The following is a 20,039-nucleotide window of genomic DNA, read 5'->3' as shown; positions in this document are numbered from 1 at the left end:
AATATTTGAGCACTTTATCGTACCTGAGCTCAGTACAAAAACATGATAAGAGAAGGAAGGGCAGCAGACAGACACGATGGGAGCGGTGACACGGTTCCAGTCACATGAAGAGGCAGAGAATTCATCCAAAACCAGCCACGAGCAGCAGAGAAACAGGGGATCACTGCTGGAAGGTGGTTGGAGAAGCTTGCAGCTGACAGCAAGGCCACAGGGCCATGGGTTGGGACTGGAGAGCAGAGAGAGCTACAGGGGGTCAGCCCGGATCAAACCTATCTAGTGACCATTGCCGCACCCTCCGCAGGGCTGTCAGGGTCCCTCTGCACACCGCTCCAACCAAGCCCCCACCAGGCAGCCCTGGTGGCACCCAGCACTGAGCAGGGGCACATATCCCCTGCTGATGCCCTGCCCCGACGGGATGTGGGCTGACGGGGGACGACCCAGGCTTTTTGAAATGACATGACCCATTCCATCGCTATTCTCAAGGCACCCCCCGCTGGCACAGCTGGTTCCTCTCCTCCCTTTGCTCATCCTCGACCCAGCAGCCATCGTGCCTGCAGTTATCAGCCTGGGCAGCTTTTTGTGCTGCGAAGTTTGCCCGGCAGCTCCAGTCCGTAGGGTGCCTTGGTGTCCACGGCATCTGGCACCTGCGTGTCCCTGGCTTTAAACCTGCTGGGGCAGCCCCCACATCGCCTGTGCCAGCCCTCTCCCTGCCCCAGGCCGGCATCCTCTGACTCCTCCCGCCAGCGAGGCTTCCCCACGGCCGGACAGGCTGGTTGGCAGCCCGCAGGCGCTGCCAGCCCGGCCGCAGCCCGCCATGGCCTCCTGCCTGCAGGGGAGGAGCGAACTGAACCGCCCCTCCGGGGCCAGCCCCTGCCCGGCATCCCCTTCGCCCGCAGCCTTGACCCGGTGAGCTGAGGTCGAGCCAGGGGCCTGCAGCCCCACACGGGCCCGGGGTGGGTGGCAGGGGGGGGCGATGGGGCGGTGGCAGGACGGGGGGCGGCTGGGCGGTGTGGCTGCTAAAGGCGGGTGGCAGCAGAGCGGTCTCTGCCTGGGACGGAGGAGCGCCGTGTCCCCTGCCCATGCGCTCACAGCAGCGAGGACTCCAGCAAGGGGTTTCCCTTCCCCGGGCTGGCGTGGAGCAGCTCAAAGTGCCACCGGGGCACCGCCGGGCCCCTTACTCCCCCACGGCAGGCAGAGTGCCTGGTTGCAGCACAGACTTCCCGCTCTGAGCCTGGCAGACCCCCGTACCCTAACCATGCACGCAATGTGCAGTGCACAGCCCTTTTCTGGGGGGCAGGTGGGATGGGGTAGTTAAGCAGGTGTCCCCCACGTACACATCCCAGTGCACGTCTGTGGGGTCTGGCCAGGACAGCTGGTGTGTGGCACGGGGTCAGGAGCACTCCCTGGGATGTGCTTGAGAGGTGATGCCAAAAGGGTTTTTTGATAGAGCTTTCTTCCCCTTTCCGAGTGGTGGGTATGGGGGCAGGGAGGGAGGTCACTGTGCCTGCGCTGTCCTACAGGTTTCACCTTTGGCGTCGCTAGGGCAAGGTCACTGCCAGCTGCAGGAAGCAGGGAAGCTCCATGTTGCCTTTAGAGGGAGGAAAAGGGCACAGGAGCCTGCCCTGACCTAACTACTACTCCCCGCCAGTCGTGGGACTGAGAAGTGCTGAGACAGCAAAGGAGCCTTTTAGCTGTAGCCAGGGTGTTGCTCCATGTTTACCAGTCCAACCTCCATAGTCCTCAGTACAGGTACAGAGATTCCCCTCTCCCACAATGCTTGTCCCTATAGCTTTGATTACATATGTGGCACACCTCCCTCACCTGGATTCCTTGCTAACGTCCCTACAGCACCCTTGAAGGGCACACAGCTTCAGATAGCACCTGCTGGGCTGCAGCCAAGGCCAAGGGCTTGCCTCCTTTGCAAGCACAGGCACAGGGCAGAGCAGCATAGCGAAGGGGTGGTGGGACAGCTCAGCCTCTTTGGATAGGTCTTTGCAGCTGACCAGCACACAGCATATATTGGTGTGCAAGACCTGCTTATTCGAAATACAGACATTTAAGGGGTGTACACTTAGATGCAGGTGCATCTCTGCATGCAGCTGCACTTGGGCTCTGTGCAAAGTGGAAGAACAGCTCCTTCCTGGAGCCAGCAAGACCTCTCTGATCCCATGTGTCCTCCCCACAGCATGCCCAGCCATGGCAGCCTCACTGAGCCGTCCCTGCTTCATCTCCCTCCACATCCCCTACAGGCAGAGCTGGGCCCAGGACTTGGCCAAAAGCTTTCGCTTCCATCCGGTGGCTGTGCGGGAGACGCCACGGGTCCGGCAGGTGGCCGTGCAACGGGGAGCTGCTGTCTTCCTCGTCAACGAACGCCTGGCACCGGAGCCTACCCACAGCTCCTCTCACGATTTCCTCTATGATGTGGATCCTCGTCCCACTGTGGGCACAGCCTCCAATGTCTGCTTTGAAGTGGGTGATGTACCAGGGCTCTGCAAGTGGCTGCAAAGCCAGGGATGCTCCCTGCCAGTGCCCCCCACTGAAGTGAGGGATGACAACGGTTCTGTCACCTATGGGGTGGCAAGCTCTGTTGTGGGCAACATCAGCCATACCCTTTTGGACAGATCTCACTACCGGGGACCTTTCCTGCCTGGCTTCCAGCCCATCCAAGGAGCTTCCTCAGCCACAAAGGATAGGATCGAGATCACCCACTTTGACCATATCACTTACGTATGTCCACGGGGTGGTGCCCGGGGAGCTCTGGACTGGTACCAGCGCTGCTTTGGCTTTCACCGCTTCTTGCTGAACCCACAGGAGAGGCCAGATGAAGGGTACAAGCTTGAAGGGCAGGGAGTGGGCATGCTGCTCCTTGCACTGCAGAGTGCCCAGAGCACCCCAGCACATGGCTGCAAGCTCGTCTTTGCTGAGTCTCTCTCAAAGGATGGTACCAACCAAGTTGATACCTTTCTAGAGCAGCATGGTGGGGCCGGGATCCAGCATGTTGGCCTCTGCACCACTGATATCGTCACCACAACCAGGGCTTTGCAAGAGCAGGGTGTACGTTTTTTCACGCCCCCTACCACCTATTATAGCCAGGGGAGCAAAGCAGTGGAGATCCAGGGTGCTGGGCAGGACCCACACACACTGGCAGAGCTTGGCATTCTACTGGACACTAGTGTGTCCAGAGACAAGGGGCAACTAGGCAAAGATGCTGCAGAGAGCCCTTCCCAGGAGTATTTAATGCAGATCTTCACCCATCCCATCTTCTCCGAGGACACCTTCTTTCTAGAGCTCATTGACCGGCGTGGAGCACCAGGCTTTGGGGAAGGCAATATACAGGCACTGTGGAAAGCTGTGCAGGTCTATATGGGCCAGCAGCAGTAGCGGCAGCATTGCAGTTCTCCTCCCTCAGCTCCCTATTCACTCTGGGGAAAGGTGCTGGTGCCTGTGGTATGGCCCAGGCGGGCAGGGACCAAGGGAATTCTCAAAGTCAAACTGCAACATGGGAGGGAGTTGCTCAGGGGCAAGTCCAGTGGAGCTCTGAAGATCCCGCAGGATGGTGGGCGATTTCTCCCCAACTTGGGTTCCAGAATACATTGACCTCTCATCAAAAACTTGCTGCCTTATTTTTTAATTTCATGAGACTTGTGCCTGCAGCATGGGCATGAACACTGCTGGCACAGCAATACCCCCAGACATGGGGATGAGGGATGTGGATGATCTGGGGGCCACAAAGGGGCTGTGTGTCAATGGTTAGCACCCAGAGCACAAACAGTCCTCCAGCAACAGGCTCCTGCTTCTCTCAATTAAAGAACTAACCTGCAGGCACTGCTTTGTTTTTTTTCTCATCCCATTTAAGATGTGCTGAGTGCCAGGTGAGGAGAAAAGGATCCTTTTGCCCCCCCTGAGGCAGACTGTGCCAGTCCTGCAGTCCCTAAATTTAGGCCACTGGCCCCTTTGCACCACCTGAGGATTGGCCTCTGTCCCTGCCAGCCTCTGGGCTTGCACCTTTGCAAAAGTGCTGCTGTGCATCACTGTCAGGGAAAGTCACAGTGTGAACAGTGATGAACAGCCTGAGGGAAAAAGTAAAAAAGGGTATAGAGCCCTGCAAAAAGCCTGAGGGATGGTTGCTCAGGGCCGTGAAAGAACAGCCTCTGAAGGCTAATGCCTACCCCCACAGGAGAGGTGCTCTAGGTGATTTATTTGGGGTCACTGGCCATTAGCAGTCAGCCAAGGGGCTCACTGGTGCATTAATGAAGAAATCCCTGCTGTTCCCAGCACAGATGCAGGGATCCTGACAGCTATCTTCACATTCCAGCACAGGCTGCGTGACACCCACAGCTCTGCATAGTGCAGAGGCACAAAGCCACTTAAACACCCACACACTTCAGGAAATTTATTATTAGAAAGCCTGTGGCTCAGGTTGAATAAAAACAAGTCTAAAAAAAGGGCTGTGGGTGAGGAGAGCCACAGCAGCATCCACAGTCACTGACCAGCAGGCCAGGTGCAGGCTGGCAGCTATGGAGAGGGCTGCAGGAGTGAGGAGGGCAGTCTCCCTGCTGCCAGTGAGAAACCTCTGCTGCTGAGTCTGCAGTGCTGGGGTGGCAGCTGTACAGGACTGACTAAACTCCAAGCATGCTCCAGCCCAGCAGGGGCGGGGAGAGCCTGGCCACAGGTTGCTGCTAGGATCACAGTGACATCAAGACACAACTGTTGCCGGGGACCTGGTGGGCTCTGCAAGGAGTGAGACAGGACCTACAGGTGCTGGGCTAAGAGCAGTATATGGAACACTATCCCCACACTGCAGGCAGGACTCGCTACAGCATGGGTCTCTGGTGGTCTCATATGTGGAAGGTGCCATCATTTAGCAGTTGGTGCCAGAAGGAAGGCATGGAGCGAGAGCTGTGTCCCAGGACAGGTGCTGCTCACTCTCTGCATTTTTGCCCCCCGCTTCCTCTTGGGGCCCTGCAGAAGACACAGAGCAGGGCTAAGTCTCAACAGCCCTCAGAGCCTCCAGAAACCCCTGCTGGAACAATGGGCCCCAGGACAGAGGACAACCAGGGTCAACGCCAGGAAAATCCCCCAGACACAGCCCTGCCCCAGGCTGGGCATGTTCCTTGGCCTGACTTCAAACTCCAAGGGGGTTGAGCATCCTAAAGCAGAGGCTGACCCCATAGCCCTGGCAAGCACCTCCAGGGACCCCACGCATTCTCCAGCCATGCTCACCGTGCTGGGGCTGCTCTCTTTCCTGCGCTGCTTCTCACATGCTTTCAACACCTGAAGGAAGCACAAGAGAGCCCAGAGATTAACAGCAGCAGGTTCCCGAAGTTGAGATTGCTCAGAGGATGGGGAGATGTGAGAGGGTCTCCCAGGAACCCAGAAAGTACCTTCTTCATGGCTGTGGAAACAGCAGAGGTATGGAACTCCTCCTCCGTCACCCAGCGGGATGGGGATGAGGCAGGATCCCAGGTCACATCCCCATCCAGGGGCAGGGAATAGACCACATATGTCTGGTGGATGTGAGAGAAGATGTGGACAACCTGTGAGGGGATAGGAACTCATGAAAAGGGCAGCTAACAGGCAGTAAGAGATGCACCACTCAGCTGCCCCACAAGTGCACTGAGTCTGCCAGGACAAGTGGGTCAGGGCTTGGGAGCAGTGACAGCAGGGAAGAGCCACGTACCCTGCAGCTGAGCACAGGGAGCTTATATTGCAATCTCCTTGGCTTCAGGCTCACCTCTCCAATGAGCTGCAGGCCTCCAGCTGCCACAGGCTGCCCCATGCAAGCCTGAAGGTGATTGGCCAGCACCTCTCTCTGCTTCTCCTCCTGCACACCCTGAGCCACCGGGAGACTTGGGAACTCCCATAACCCAGCCAGGAGACCTGGGGAGAAGGCACAATGCAAAAGCTGTCAAGGGGCACATCTGAGGACACTAAGCCTCATCACAGCCCCAGGGGACTCCTTTCCTCACCCCAGCCACTAGTGTGTCACCAGTGCATCCCTCTACACAGGCTGTTCCAACCCTCATGTAGTGAAGTGTCTGTGTAGTGCCCTGGCCCCAGTCTTGCCCTGGCCCATTACCTGAGCTGGGTCTCTGCACGATGAGGTACTCAGGGGCCCCATGGCAGCCCCTCCGCTCCAGCACACATGTAGCTGTTCGTGCTGCCCTTGGCTGCTTCTTCGCTGCTTTCCGGGGGAAGTTGGTCACACCTAGGCCACTGTCCCAAGGCTCCACAGCTGGGGGGCACAGGGCACAATCCCCACTGCCTGCAAACACCAATGTAACAATTGCTGCAAGGCTCAAAACCAGAGCTGCAAAAGAGATTTCCCCATGCACTTACCACAGTCCTCAACATCAGGCACTGGGGTGGGTTTTCCAAGCAGTTTCTGAGTGGCAAGGGCCAGCTCCTTCTCCACCTACAAGAGCAGACAGAAATAAGGACAGATTTTATCCAGCAGCCTATCTGGTCCCCACGCACTGCAACTCCTTGAGGACAGATTTTTGGGGTCATACTTACCCTCTGCCACGCTCGGCATTGCTTCTTCACAGGGCACTCCCCGCACAGCGGGGCCTTGGGCACACACACAGTTGCCCCCAGCTCCATCAGAGCTTGGTTAAAATCCCCTGGGCGGCTCCTGTCGACCACGGCATTGGCCATGTCCCTGGGAGAAATGGCAGTGAGCAGCACAGGGGTCTGTAGAGAGAGGGCCCCAGGATCTTTGCCCACCTCCTGCCTGAGAGGGAAATGCTCCTAGGTATGCAGAGGTAACCCAGCTCCTTTCTCCCTCAGTCCCAGCAGCACCAGCTTCCCAAGAGCTCCTGCATCCCACACCTCCTTCACAGGCTCAGCTCCCCACAGCTCCCAGATCCTCCTGCCCTCAGCCACCACTGCTGTAGCTCAGTGCATATGGAGCATTCTCCTTACCAGAGCCAGTCAGTGACAGCTGGGCTGCTGGAGTCAGCACCAACACACCGCAGGCGGCACAGCACTCTGATCACGTTCCCATCCACGACGCCAGTAGCCTGTGACCAGGAGTTGGGGTTACTCTGCTAGGAGGTGCCTGTGCTCCCAGAAAGGCAGGAAGCTGGAGTGCTCCCAGGACAGAGGACAGGATACACACAAGCCTGCCCCACAGGTGGAGATCCAGTGCAGGGGAGAGCCAGAGCAAAGTGCGGCCTTAGGGAGACCCTGGTTTGTGAGACCCAGCAGCAGGAGACCATGCAAGGAGTGGGGCTCGGTGGCAGAGAGGGGAGATACGTCCACTGATGGCCAACTCTCACCTGCCCATACGAGATAGATGCTATTGCTCCCGCTGTGTATCGGCCCACTCCTGGCAGCAGCTTTTGCAGGTCCTCAGCTGTCCTGGGCATCCGGCCGGCCAGCTCTGACACCACCTGGCAGAGGTAAGCAAGGTCAGAGAGCAGATGGGGTGCACACATGCAAACCACTTTACCCATGGTAAGATAGGGTCTCAGCCTCTCATGCCTCAGCAAGGGCAGGTGTGAGCCAACACCAACCACCAGGCTGCAGAGGGCTTTGGAAATGCACTCTCCAATTCAGCACCAGGGCACCTTCTTTGCAGCCTCCTGCAGACGCTTCCCTCTTGAGTAGTAGCCAAGTCCTGCCCACAGCTCATTCACCTCCTGTTTCAAGAGACATGGCACAGTGGTAGATGAAGAGCCAGAGAGCAGGGAGAGCACCCAGCTCCAGCAGTGCTCACCTCCAGGGACGCTTGTGCCAAAGCCTGCAGCGTCGGCCACTTCTGTGGTACAGAGAGAAGGGGACAAGTCAGGGACAAGCAGAGCTGTGCTGTGCAGCTGGGGATCTGCTACAAGCAGCAGACAAGGTCTCCAAAAGGAGAAGTCTGTGAGCACAAGACTTCATGAGGAGCAGTCACCTGCATCCAGCGATTGTAGTAGTCAATCACTGTAGCAACCTGTGTCTGCTGGAGCATGATCTCAGACACCCACACTGCAAGGAGCAGGACAGGGATGAGAAGAGGCACCAATACCACCAACACCACATTAGCACTGGCTAGGAGCACCATACTAGCATCTAACCCTTGCTCCTCCTTCCCATTCCTCATCTTCCCCACATGCTGCTCCACAGCAGCTCCTTTGGGCCCCAAGTGGCTCTCCAACTCCCCAGATGGGTTTTTTCCAGCCATTCCAGGTAGCTTGTTGCAAGGTTGGCAACTGAAGACGTATTTCCTCACAAGGCCATACAACCACGTCAAAGAGCAAAACACAGCCCAATCTCACCAGGGCAGAATCCCTGCTCCTCACCTGCATACGCTCGTCTGTCAGCATCTGGCTCAGTAGCTGCCTGAAAGAGGAATAAGATCGTGTGAGAAACAAAGGAACACAAATATCCCACTGCAGAGAAGATCTATATAGAAGACAAAATTACTTGTGGTGTGTTTTGACGCTGCAAAACAAATATTCCTCCCAAGTGCTGAGAAGTTCTAAGTTTATCGAGTGACAGCCAAAGCACCTTCCCCATGATGAAACATCACAGCAGGAGTTTACTTTAGAGGTTCAAAGATCCCACCAGAAAAGCTGACTCAGACCTGAGCCCCTCTGCAAAGCAGCACAGACATCCTCTCTGGGATAACCAGGATCTTGCTGTGGGCTTTCTGACTTGCAAGGCTTATGTCACCTGTCTAGGGAGCTGGGGGGAAAGAATTCCACAGAAAGGCCCCGCAGTTTCCAGCGCCATTCAGATAGATGTTGCTCGAAAGCTGCTGCTCATCCCCAGCACACCAACCACCCTTCAGCCATTTGTTCCCAGACTGAGCACAGAGCAGGCAAGAGCTCTAATAAAAATGCTTGTCTGGCTGAAAGCAAATACATGAAAAACCTCCATGCAGCACTGACTGCTGCAAGTTACCACAGAAGCAGGAACAAAGCAGGTTTAAAGACAACTGGACTAAGTTTACCAGAGAAAGGTACTCAGAGGAAAGCTGGAGGCTATGTCCGAGAAGTGTAGTTTCACCCCACACCCTGGTTTACTCCTAGTATCTAGGGCCTCACTACAGATCACCCACCACAGAACTGCCAGGACTAGCCAGTAGCACACTTTGATTTCAAATACCATCTTTCACTTCCATGCAACCAGGCAACCAGAAGCATCACATAGTGAAAGCCACCGTGGCCACCTCAGCAACCCTCCGTTATGGTAGAGGGGCTGATTCCCCACGACAGCACCCCTGCTTCCCCATGCCTCTCCTTACCAGTGTCCTCCAGGGAAGGTCTCGCTTGCATTTGTCATACCACGCAAGCAGGTTCCTGCGCAGGGCCTGGATCTCAGCTGGGTCACTGAACAGATGCTGGGCACAAGGCGGGGCAGGCGCTGAAGCCGGGGTCCCTGCTAGAAGCGCAGTACAGAGTCAGGGCATGGCAGAGGACTGCGGGACCCGACTGCAGCATCGCAGGGCCCGAGGCGACAGCGCGACAGAGCCCCTGCTAGATGGACGAGCATCGAGTGGCAGGGCTCATGAGGGCGCAGCAAGTGCCGGCAGCCGCCCGGTCTGCTGGCCCTGTGCACCGGAAAAGACATCTCACGCTCCCTCTAGCCCTCCCGCTACCGGGTACCTCCGGGAGGCAACACACCCTTCCTGCCCTGCCCCGCAGGCGGTGCCGCTCTTCTGCTGCTTCGCCGGAGACCGCCGGCAGCCGCAGCGCGGAGCTTGCCCATGGCCGGAGCCGGAGCCGGAGCCGGAGCCGGAGCCGGCGCGGCCGCGGCGCGGGAAGGGCGGAAGCAGGGCGCCCCACGCGCAGCCTTCCCGGGAAGCTGTTGTCCTGCAGAGCCCCGCCCCGCGCGGCGACCAATCAGAGCGGGGACACGCCCATCTCCGGCGAGCCAGCCAATCAGAGCGCGGAGCCGGAGCGCGGGCCCGTGCCCACCTGTCCTCAGGCTGCCGGGGGAAAGGGGCGGCACCTCCCGGCCCACGGGGACCAATCAGCGCTGCGCCCGCCCCTGCGCCCGCCGCTGCCAGCGGCCGCACGGAAGGACCCGGAGGGGCTGCCTGCGCTGCTCGCCTGCTTACCTACGCCCGAGGTTTGGCTTAGCAAAGCGCGCCTCAGAGAAATGGGAGAAGGCTCTGCGTGTGGCTGACAGGCGCTGCGCCGCCCAGCCGGGCAGGCAGCCCAGGGGAAAGCAGGACAACCGGGGCAGCAGGCGGCCAGCCCAGCGGAGGCCCCAGGAGCGGCGTGGGACGCGGGGCCGGCCATGGCGCGGTGGCGGGTTCCGGTGGTGGACGTGCAGAACGACAACTTCACGGAGCTGTGGCCTTCCATGGTGCTGGCTCTGCGCACCGCCACCTTCATCGCCGTGGATACGGTAAGGGGTGGGGGAGGCGATCGTGACCTGCATCGCGGGTGGGCCCGCGGTGCCACTAACTGGTGTCTCTCCACAGGAGCTGAGCGGCCTCGGCACCAGGAAGCTGCTGCTGAGCCCGTGAGTGCCCCGGGGGTGTGTGCTTAGGAGTGGTTCGGGGCGGGGCGGGGGGACTATCGCTCAGCCGGAGTTAACGGCTGCAGGTGCTCCGAGGCGTCCGGTATCGGTTGAGCGGTTCCCATCCAGCTGGGGATGTAACTGCCGGAGTGGCCGATGGGACGAGCCGGGGCAGGAGCTGTCAGCTCTCGTTCTCATGCCGTGCAGGTGCATCGAGGAGCGGTATAAGGCCGTCTGCAGCGCGGCCAGGACGCGCTCCATCCTCTCTCTTGGCGTCGCGTGTTTCAGGCAGCAACCAGAGCAGGTAGGTGCCCGGCCCCACGGCGGCCGTTCGCTCGTGTGCCTCTTTCTGAGGGAGCGGCGGGCGCTGACACTCGACCAACTCCTGCTCCGGGGAATCGTCAGCAGCTCTCTGTGGCAGATAGCCCTGTATGGCTTTGCATGCTCTCTCTGCAGTCAGAGCACGCGTACCTCTGCCAGATCTACAACCTGACGCTGCTCTGCATGGAGGATTACATCGTTGAGCCCCAGTCGGTGCAATTCCTGGTGCAGCATGGCTTTGACTTCAACAAGCAGTACTCCCAGGGGATCCCGTACCACAAGGGCAATGACAAGGTACAGAATGATTCTCCTTGAGACACCTCAGCTTGCTTTATGCCAGGCCTCAGGATGTTGTTTTTCCTCCTGTTTTGTCTCTCCCTCTCATAGTTGCTGAATGAAGATGGGTTGACATAGTGGTATTGAGTGCATCTCCCTGCTCTTGTATATCCAGGCTGCCACTTGTTAGAGTTGCCTCTGCTAGGCCAGAACAAGTCATGGCTGGAGGCGATGTAGTGTTCTGCTGCAGCCAGCTCTGAGGACTTTGTGTGGTGGCGGCAAGTCAAGGTACTAAGGCTGATTGATTAATCCTTCTTCTTGCAGGGCAATGAGAACCAGAGCCAGAGCGTTCGGACCTTTTTCTTGGAGCTGATACGAGCGAAGAAGCCTCTCGTTCTCCATAACGGCCTGATCGACCTGGTCTTCCTGTACCAGTGCTTCTACGCTCACCTCCCGGACAGCCTCGGCACCTTCACGGCCGATCTCTCCGAAATGTTCCCGGCAGGAATATATGACACCAAATACGCTTCAGAGTTTGAGACTCGCTTTATTGCATCCTACTTGGAGTATGCTTACAAGAAGTGGTGAGCAGCACTCTGATATTTCAAGTGTATGGGAAGAAAGGCAACAGCGCATCAGAGTTTTCTTTTTGTTTTTCCAGGCCAGTGGGCTGGGTCTTTGTATCATCCCAGTAAGTGAAGAAGGCACTTTTCAGGTGACTGCTCCATAGAATCAGTCAGGGACTGACTGTGGAAGGGACCACAGCGATCATCTAGTTCCAACCCCTCTGCCATGGGCAAGGACACCTCATATTACATCAGGCTGGCTAGAGCCTCATCCAGCCTGGCCTTAAACACCTCCAGGGATGGGGCTCTGACCACCTCCTTGGGTGACCTGTTCTAGGTCTCACCACCCTCATGGTGAAGAACTTTTTCCTAGCATCCAGTCTGAACCTATGTTTTTCTAGCTTTGTCCCATTCTGTACTCATCCTCTTTCTAGGATGGGTGCTGAATGCATTTTGTAACACACCTTGTCTGTCTGATGAGTAGCTGCCAAAAGAAGGGTTAAAAACTGGTGCCAGCAGGAAACTGAACACGCAGCTGAATGCTCAAAACTACTTGGCTGCATGGTCCTGGTCCAGCAGTGCAGCAGGAACATGTGCAGAAGAGAGACCTCTAAAACTCTTTTAAAGTATGAATGAAAACAGGGCTGTGTGTGCAGGGTCTGCTAGTTACAACTCGATTTTGTGAGGGATGGTGCAGTTAAAGGATGGGTGCACCCTGCACCTCCTGGAGCTCACCAGCTCTGCAATGTCCTGCAAATGAAGGTTGTATTCTTGTTCTAAGACACATGTCTACTTCATGTGTCAGTCTGGCCCCTCCTTCTGCACTCCCCCCACAATCTAAACAAGCTCCTGGCAGTGGTAGGGCTCCTTGAGTCTCCATTCAACTGAAGTCATGCTCTGTGCAGAGGAGAAATGGTATTTTTAGTGACTTGTTTTATATCAGGAAATGCCATTTTGTCAGGTCTGAAAACATTCAAGATGGCTGTTCTCGAACATGAGAATGTTTTGTTTTGACAAGATAAAAATACTTTTTAAAGTGACCTCTTTAAATATCTTAACCCACAATTCTAGTTACATGAGGCCTTCCAGAGGTTTTGGGACAAAACAGTTTTATGAGATAAAAATATGTTTGCTTGTCTAGATTGACTGGGCTTGACCTGTTTGGGTGGTGGCTACTGGATGATAGCTCATCTGGAGGCATTTTTATGGTGTCCATTAACATGTAAAGACTAATTGGTGTCTTAGAATCTGTAATATTTAAAGCCAAACTGTTTCAGTTTTTACCAGAGAGACTCTTCTCTGCATGTCTGCATAAGAAAAACCAATCTTTGAATCAGCACAGAAACAACTACTTACTGAAGCTTTTTTCTTGGGACTGAGTTTCTTTCCAGCAGGCTGTCAAGCTGGGGCTAGAGTTCAAGAGCAGGAAGCTAGTGGAGTTGAGACTTGGTGGAGAGCAGCTTGTTTGCACTAGCTCCAGTTGTGGTGCCTTCAGTGAGTAACAGGCGTAACTGTGTGCTTCTCTTTGTTCCAGCAAGAGAGAGAACTCCAAGCTGAAGGACTCCAGCAGCCAGCACCTCACAGTTGAATTCTGCAACTATGCTGCCAACATGTCCTGTTACATCGACTATCGGCACTGCTTTCTGGAAGAAGAAAGCCACAATGGGGGAAGGGAAACTAAGGTGCCTGTCTGTGAGAAGTTTTCAGTAAGTAACATGCATCCTTGCTTTCTTCCTGGCTCTATGGAAGGAGCCATGCCTGGCCAGAGAGGAAGTTGGTAGGAAAGGACCCAGGAACTTCCCCTTCCTTGCTTTGCAGTATGAGGAAGACTTTTAGGCTTCAGGTGGCTCCCTGACAGAAAGAGCAATAATGTGCTCTGTTTGGAGGCAGTGAATGCCACAGGCTATGTCAAAACAGCAAGATTCAGAAAGAGGTTATATGGCCCTGGACAGTGGAGGTGGTATTGTCACAACACCCACTGTTATCTTGGTGTGGCTTGTCCTTGGAGCAAGAAATGCCACCTCTTCTCTCCCCTTGTATCTTGATAAAACAGAACCTTTACCTGGCTGCAGCTCCTGGCAGTAGGACAGGGTGATCCACAGAGTCTTGGTGCTGCTACCACAATGAAGAGGGAGCCTGTCTGATCTGATCATAACTGGTTTCAGATGCTTCAAAAAGAAAAGGAGCTCTTTTAGATGTTGCATGTTACTGTGGCTGAACAAGATACATTGGAGAAACCACTGGAAGTTTCTCATTCAGTGTTGTTCAGAGCCTCTTGTGGTGAATTCTGAAAACCTCTAACAACACAAATTACTAAACCCTCCAGTCCTCTGTTTCAGACCTTGACCAGAAAATGTGGAAAATGTTTTTCTGTATATCTAATCATAATTCCCCTGACTTGCCACATCACCTTTTACAGTGCTCCCATCAGCACCCTCATCAGATGTGCAGATGATACCAAGCTGTGTGGTTGGTAATACTGAAGGACAGGATGCCATCCAGAGGGCAGGACAGGCTGCAGTGGGGAGCTGAGGAGAATCTCATGAGGTTCAGTAAGGCAAAGCATAAGGTCCTGCATTAAGGTCAGGGCAATTCTAGATATCACTACAGGCTTGGGGGATGATGAAATTGAGAGCAGCCCTTCTGGAAAGAGCTTGGTTGTGAGTAGATGAGACATGGGCTGGACATGAGCCAAGAGTGTGCACTTGCAGCCCAGCAGGCCAATGTCTTCCTGGGCTGTATCTAAAGATGTATGGCCAGCAGATCCAGAGAAGTCATTCTGCCACTTCCCCCTGCTCTGTTAAGACCTCACCTGGAGCATTGCATTCAGCTCTGGAGCCTTCAGCTCAGGAAGGACATGGAACTGAAGGAGCAGAGGCCCTCTCCAGAGGAGTGCCACAAAAAATGATTAGAGGGCTGAAACACCTGCTGTGAGGAGAGGCTGAGGGAGCTGAGGTTCAGCCTGGAGAAGGCTCCAGGGAGAACTTATAATGACCTTCCTGAAAGGGGTCTACAAGAAGGCTGGGGAGGGACCTTTTGCAAAGGCCTGCTGGGATAGGATGAGGAACAGTGGTTTTAAATTAGAGAATAATAGATTAAGATTGGATGTTAGGAATGAGTTCTTTACCATCAGCGTGGTGGCACACTCAAACAGGTTGCCCAGGGAGGTAGTTGAGGTTCCAGCCCTGGAGATGTTGGAGATCAGGCTTGACAAGGCTCAGACCAACCTGATTTAGTGGAAAATGTCCCTGCTTACTGCCTTTCTTGTGTGTTGTAGGGCTGTAGCCATACACAGTGCTCCTGATACCACCTCACAAGCCCTCAGTAGATGGGAACAAGGAGTTGTCTTCCATAATACGGTGATAGGCTGCTCTAATCAAGAGGCTGGTGGCTACAGATTTCTCTCTTTCTCCCTAGGCCTATGGCTGGTGTCCTAAAGGAGTGAAGTGCCCCCAGTCTCATAACATTGACCTCATAATTGATGAGGATGACAGACTGTGGGAGGAGAAGCGGAAGAAACGGAAAAAGAAGTGGAAGCGTCGGAAGAACACTGAGGAGCCTGCAAAGGCGGTTGGAGAGGAAAGCTCAGGGAAAGAAATGGAGCTAGCTCAGAATGGAGAGGAGGGACCACCACGAAAACAGAGCTGCCATGAGTCTGCAGCTACTATGGAACTGGCAGAGATCACACCCAAGAGTAAGGACACATTACTGGAGGAGAACTCTTTGGACATGGAATCGGAGGTCAGCTCAGACACCAGAGCACAATGGGAAGAGGATCTGAGCAGCACAGAAAGAACTGCTGTCCAGGTAGCAAGTGCTGTGGGCCTTTCTGACAGTGATCAAATAGAAGGGAAGTCAGATGCTCCTGCTCAGGTGGGCTCAGCCAATCACCTGGACATGCCTGAGACTGGAGCAGCATGTGCTGCAGACAAGGAAGGCCGCAGCCCACCTTCACAGGGGGGCCCGCACCGAGCTGGCTTTGACGCGTTCATGACTGGCTATGTCATGGCTTATGTCTGGATGCTCAAGAAAGGAAAACACATGGACAGTGGTGCAGGGCCCTGGTTGCCAGACTGCCACAATAAACTGTACCTCAGTGGGAAATCGGTGCCACTTCAGATAGTGAAGAGCTTGTTTTCTAAATCTTCCAAAGCTCACAGTCAGAAGATGAAGTTGGCCTGGGCCAGTGAATAGAAGTGGAGGACTCCTCACTGAAGTGTTTTGGTTTTTTTTCCCCTTCAAGTTTAGAAGTTCTTTGTTCCAAAATGAAACCAACCAGAAGGGGAGCAAATTTCTTACCCTTGTTTTTGTTTTAATTTCTGATTAAATGGCTCTCAGTTGGACCTCCCTCTGTTCCTTAGCAACATGCTGGGCTGTGAAGGCAGGAGTGAGTGTGAAGAGGAAGGAAAAATGCACCTCTCCCACTGCACCCAGGCCTGAACGTTTCAGTCTAGTCATCTGCATTCAAAAGTGGGTTTTGAAACAGAATTACCTAGGGTTGTCTTTCTGGAAAGACCATATGCTAGTTGCTGGAGCATGGGCTTCACTTCTTGCAGAAGATGAAGAGGGTAGCTGATTCATAACAAGAGGAGACAGAGATCCAAGCCTCCCACTTAAGGAGTTAGAGCCCCAGCCTTCTCCCGTATCTTGCCTCTGTCTTTATTAGCTTAACTAGATGCTGCCACTTAGACTAGTGGTTGAGGCTGGCATAGACATTTGGAAACGAAGCATGTGCTAAAGATCAAAGTCAGCCTATAAACACACCTCTGAAAGCTCCAGGCTGTTGATCCATCCATCTGTCCATGCAGATTCATAGGAAATGCTACAGCCACTGGAGGAAGATGCAGCTGGAAGTAGGCTAGCTCTTCAGGCAAAGTATGAGTGCTTAGTCAGGTGCTCCTGCTTCCAGGCACTGCTGGTAGAGTGACTCCCTACAGCCTTCATAACTGTGTCCTGTATCTCTACAGAAGTCAGGAAACAAAGGGTTGGTTGGGTGGGTTTGGTTTTTTTTTTTTTTTTTTTTTTTAGGAAGAAGAAGAAAAAAACCTGTGGCTGGTTTGTAACACTCACCTGGGAAAGTTGTTGCACTTCATAGCTCTACTTCAGTCTAAGAAACATGTTGAGGTGCTTGTCCAGAGAACGGCAACAAGGCTGGTGAGGGGGCTGGAGCACAGCCCTGCAAGGAGCAGCTGAGGGAGCTGAGGTTGCTCAGCCTGGAGAAGAGGAGGCTCAGGGGAGACCTTATTGCTCTCTGCAACTACCTGAAAGGAGCTGTAGCCAGGTGAGGGGTTGGTCTCTTCTCCCAGGCACCCAGTGACAGAACAAGAGGACACAGCCTCAAACTGTGTCATGGTGGGTTCAGTCTGGATGCTAGGAAGAAGTTCTTCACAGAGAGTGATTAAGAAGTTCTTCACAGAGAGTGATTAGCATGGGCTGCCCAGGGAGATGGTGGAATCACCATCCTTGGAGGTGTTTGAGGGGAGGCTGGATGGGGCACTTAATGCCATGGTTTAGTTGATTAGAAGGGTTAGGTGAGAGGTTGGACTTGATCCTAGAGGTCTTTTCCAACCTGGCTGATTCTGTGTGATTCACCTTGATCTTGGTTACAGCCTATATAGATGAGACCACTGCTTCTATTGGAGAGAGGGAAAAAAGATGGCTTCTCCCAAATGACCCAGCTGATTCTAGTGCAGGGTAACTGCATGCAGAAGCAAGTCACAGCACATCTTCAGACTTCAAAGTAAGGGGAGATACAGTGAGACTTAAAGGCAGATGTGGTCCTCAAACTGCTGTGCTGCTGAAGCTGTTCTGTATGGTCAGAACAGAGCAGCCACAAATGGCAAACTCCCCTCCCCCAGCCTGAGTGCTTTCAAAAGCCATCTTGTCTCGTAGGTCACAAGCTGCTGCCTACTTGTCAGAGTGCTGTAAGGCATAGCAGAGAAATCCTCAAGTCTCATTGACTTAATAGTGTAAGGCTTTGGTAAGATGCAGGAGAGAAATAACATGGAGTAAGGATGACAGTTCCTGTTCATAATTCAGCACCAACTAAACAGGAATAGGCTCTGAAGCCAGGTATTCCTGTCATCCATAGCTTAAGCAAGCACTCAGGCCCATTTTTTTAACCCAGCTTTGCCCTCTCAATCACAAGACGCAGGCCTTGATTTTATTTTTATTTTGAAAGCAAGTTGGGAAAGTTTACAAAACCTGACCAAGAAAAAAAAAAAATTTATGAAAATATTTTAACTGGATTCATCTTTGGTTACCTCTTATTGCAGTTCCAATAAAACATACACCATTTCTAGAGTTCAAAAAAAGTCAGAAGGTCAATCAACATAAAAACAAGACATGCTTTCTTTACAGAGTCATAAATATCCACAATATTAGAAAAGTTGGTTTGCAAAGATTTGCTTTTTTTTTTTTTTCCTTCTTCTGGCAGTGTTAACTTAACTATTATACACAGGCTACAAACTTCTTCCTAAGCCTTTAATTACAAGTCGAGCTATTTACAGACTGCAAAATATTAAGACGTAAAACTCCTTCATAAATACGAAAATAGATCATCTTGCAAAGATCTTTATACTTAATCAAATATCTGCCTGCCCCTCCTCCCCCTCCCCCCCCCTCCAAAAAAAAAAAGGTTATTTGTTTTGCATAGAAATGTAGTGACATGCAATACAAACAATAGCATTAAGTGCAAACAGGAATTATTCAAGTGTCTTTAGCTGTACTGGCAAAAATACCAATGTTCTGTTAACACAGAGTACATCAATGCCTCCCCAGCAAGTCTGAAGTCTTTTCTGTAGCCCCTTGTCTGCACTGCTTTTGTGGGGCAGCAGTTCACATGCACTCTCTTAGTTGCATTTTATAAACCTGCAACCACGACAACAATAGCTTATAACAGACGTTTCAATGAACTCAACATAGGTTTAAAGTGATTCAAAAACATCTTTGATCTCTTCAGGGGACCTAGCAATGTGTAGGATGTGTTTTAAAAGAGCAAGAACTGCTCCCCTAAGTAAAAATTATAAAATCCAATCACAACAAAACTCTGTTTTGTCACTATAAAACAAGGAGTTTGCTGACCCCATGTTCATGTTCAACAGCAGCTGTCAGAAAATGGCCCCCTGTAGAAAAGCACCCTCAGGCAGAAAACCTAGGAGTAGTTACTAAGTGCAACCTAGATGCAGCTTTGCACAGCCGAAGTGATGAGATGTAGTGAGTGCCGACTGCATCCAGACCCTTGGAAACATGGTTTTAGGAAACAGCTATTTTTAAACGGCCTTTTTCTCCAGTTTCATACACATGCTTCTTTTCCCACACAACTCGTGAGCCCACCAAAGGCTTAAGCTGTTCTTCCTTGGTGTTTCTGACATCTCTATCTCAATACAAAGAACTAGAAAAGTTGAGAGATGTGCCCTATGCACATCAGCTGGCTGTGCTTAGGATGGACATTCAAGAAAGTAAAATTTTAATCATGCTGCTTTGTAAGAAACCTATTCAGGACAGGGAAACATTTTCAGAGACAGTGGTGTAAGAAAACAGAGGAGGTTACTGTGATAGGTGCCTCAAGCCTGACTGTGAAGGCTTTGCAGTCAGTGTCAAGAGAGGGCAACAGGCTTTATGATGAGGTGTCAGCACTGACAACCAGAGCTAATGAAGCCACCGAGCAGCCAGAGGTGTGCGTGTGCTCTCGGGGGGGCTGCAGGCACGGGTAGGATGCTGGATAGCTTCCTCACAGACTGGTGATCAAGAAGTAAACTATTCCTTATTATTGCTTGTTTGTCTGAAGTCACACACCTAAATGCATCCTGTGACAACAGAAGCTGGTGCTGATGTTTCCCTCACGAAAGATTACATTGTATAAGAAATCAAAAAAAAAAAAGAGAAAAGCAGGCACCAGACAGGCAACTTGCTGATGGTCTGAGTGCTGCTGACTGCTCCCCCCCTTCTCAAAGGAAATGACAACTGTGCCAGCCATGGGAGCTGCTCCGCACCCTGCATTCTGCAGGCAGGACATACAAGACACCACTGTGCAGATCAGCACCTTCAAGAAGCAGAGAGGTGTGGGCCAGAAAGGGTGATCTTGGTAAGGAGAGGCATTTCTCTTTTGAACTACTAACAGCTGCCTAATATGGCATGGGCTGTGCCAAGTAACTCAGCAACACTCAATTCTCATTTAATTCTTCACAACCACTGCAAAGAGCTAACTGCTGCTCAGGTTAACACATACTTCACAAGAGGAAATCATAGCTCACTGAATAGTTACCTACACCTCTGTAAAGACAGGCATCTCAGCAAGAAGGATGAAGAGAAAGCCTTAGTACTTCTCTTTGAGACAGGAAAAGAGTAGAGATAGTCTTGCTTTCCATCCTTGCGAGTGAAAGGAAGCAGGAAGATAGTGTAACTGGTCACCTGATGCTA

At 53.0% G+C, this 20,039-nt stretch overlaps 3 protein-coding genes across 7 annotated transcripts; 2 read left to right on the top strand and 1 right to left on the bottom strand.

Moving 5' to 3' along the window:
* The first annotated feature begins 818 nt into the window (after positions 1-818).
* On the top strand, positions 819-3,821 carry HPDL (4-hydroxyphenylpyruvate dioxygenase like). Of its 3 annotated transcripts, none has more exons than XM_064147685.1 (2): positions 819-906; positions 2,186-3,821. In XM_064147685.1, the coding sequence occupies exon 2, from the start codon at positions 2,197-2,199 to the stop codon at positions 3,379-3,381; it is 1,185 nt and encodes a 394-aa protein (XP_064003755.1). In that variant the 5' UTR covers positions 819-906; positions 2,186-2,196; the 3' UTR covers positions 3,382-3,821. The 3 variants fall into 3 exon arrangements, with proteins under 3 accessions (XP_064003755.1, XP_064003756.1, XP_064003757.1); XM_064147686.1 differs by having other exon boundaries at positions 897-916; XM_064147687.1 differs by having other exon boundaries at positions 906-953.
* A 557-nt stretch (positions 3,822-4,378) lies between these two features.
* On the bottom strand, positions 4,379-9,727 carry MUTYH (mutY DNA glycosylase). Of its 3 annotated transcripts, none has more exons than XM_064147682.1 (15): positions 9,594-9,727; positions 9,233-9,369; positions 8,286-8,325; positions 7,898-7,971; positions 7,721-7,762; positions 7,572-7,643; positions 7,281-7,394; positions 6,925-7,022; positions 6,517-6,661; positions 6,340-6,415; positions 6,080-6,265; positions 5,681-5,880; positions 5,385-5,537; positions 5,224-5,274; positions 4,379-4,962 (listed from the first exon to the last, which is right to left on the bottom strand). In XM_064147682.1, the coding sequence occupies exons 1-15, from the start codon at positions 9,694-9,696 to the stop codon at positions 4,858-4,860; spliced, it is 1,596 nt and encodes a 531-aa protein (XP_064003752.1). In that variant the 5' UTR covers positions 9,697-9,727; the 3' UTR covers positions 4,379-4,857. The 3 variants fall into 3 exon arrangements, with proteins under 3 accessions (XP_064003752.1, XP_064003753.1, XP_064003754.1); XM_064147683.1 differs by having other exon boundaries at positions 5,735-5,880; XM_064147684.1 differs by lacking the exon at positions 7,572-7,643.
* A 254-nt stretch (positions 9,728-9,981) lies between these two features.
* TOE1 (target of EGR1, exonuclease) lies at positions 9,982-15,961 on the top strand. The gene is made up of 7 exons (XM_064147681.1): positions 9,982-10,341; positions 10,418-10,458; positions 10,663-10,759; positions 10,912-11,070; positions 11,377-11,636; positions 13,153-13,324; positions 15,036-15,961. The coding sequence occupies exons 1-7, from the start codon at positions 10,231-10,233 to the stop codon at positions 15,810-15,812; spliced, it is 1,617 nt and encodes a 538-aa protein (XP_064003751.1). The 5' UTR covers positions 9,982-10,230; the 3' UTR covers positions 15,813-15,961.
* The last annotated feature ends 4,078 nt before the right edge of the window (positions 15,962-20,039 follow it).

This window comes from Pogoniulus pusillus, chromosome 8, assembly GCF_015220805.1.
Source record: "Pogoniulus pusillus isolate bPogPus1 chromosome 8, bPogPus1.pri, whole genome shotgun sequence".
NCBI lineage: Eukaryota > Metazoa > Chordata > Aves > Piciformes > Lybiidae > Pogoniulus > Pogoniulus pusillus.
The sequence above is the reverse complement of the archived record's forward strand: the minus strand, read 5'-3'. Positions and strand labels throughout refer to the sequence as shown.

What these genes read in the sequence shown, in the direction of transcription:
- TOE1 (XM_064147681.1), top strand. Translation starts at nt 10,231, where the DNA reads ATGGCGCGGTGGCGGGTTCCGGTGGTGGACGTGCAGAACGACAACTTC. An exon ending in TCAGGCAGCAACCAGAGCAG is followed by an intron (nt 10,760 to 10,911) that starts GTAGGTGCCCGG and finishes CTCTCTCTGCAG; the next exon opens with TCAGAGCACGCGTACCTCTG. An exon ending in CTGTCTGTGAGAAGTTTTCA is followed by an intron (nt 13,325 to 15,035) that starts GTAAGTAACATG and finishes CTTTCTCCCTAG; the next exon opens with GCCTATGGCTGGTGTCCTAA.
- HPDL (XM_064147685.1), top strand. Translation starts at nt 2,197, where the DNA reads ATGGCAGCCTCACTGAGCCGTCCCTGCTTCATCTCCCTCCACATCCCC.
- MUTYH (XM_064147682.1), bottom strand. Translation starts at nt 9,696, where the DNA reads ATGGGCAAGCTCCGCGCTGCGGCTGCCGGCGGTCTCCGGCGAAGCAGC. An exon ending in ACCTTCCCTGGAGGACACTG is followed by an intron (nt 8,326 to 9,232) that starts GTAAGGAGAGGC and finishes TTCCTCTTTCAG; the next exon opens with GCAGCTACTGAGCCAGATGC. An exon ending in AAGAGAGCAGCCCCAGCACG is followed by an intron (nt 4,963 to 5,223) that starts GTGAGCATGGCT and finishes TGTCTTCTGCAG; the next exon opens with GGCCCCAAGAGGAAGCGGGG.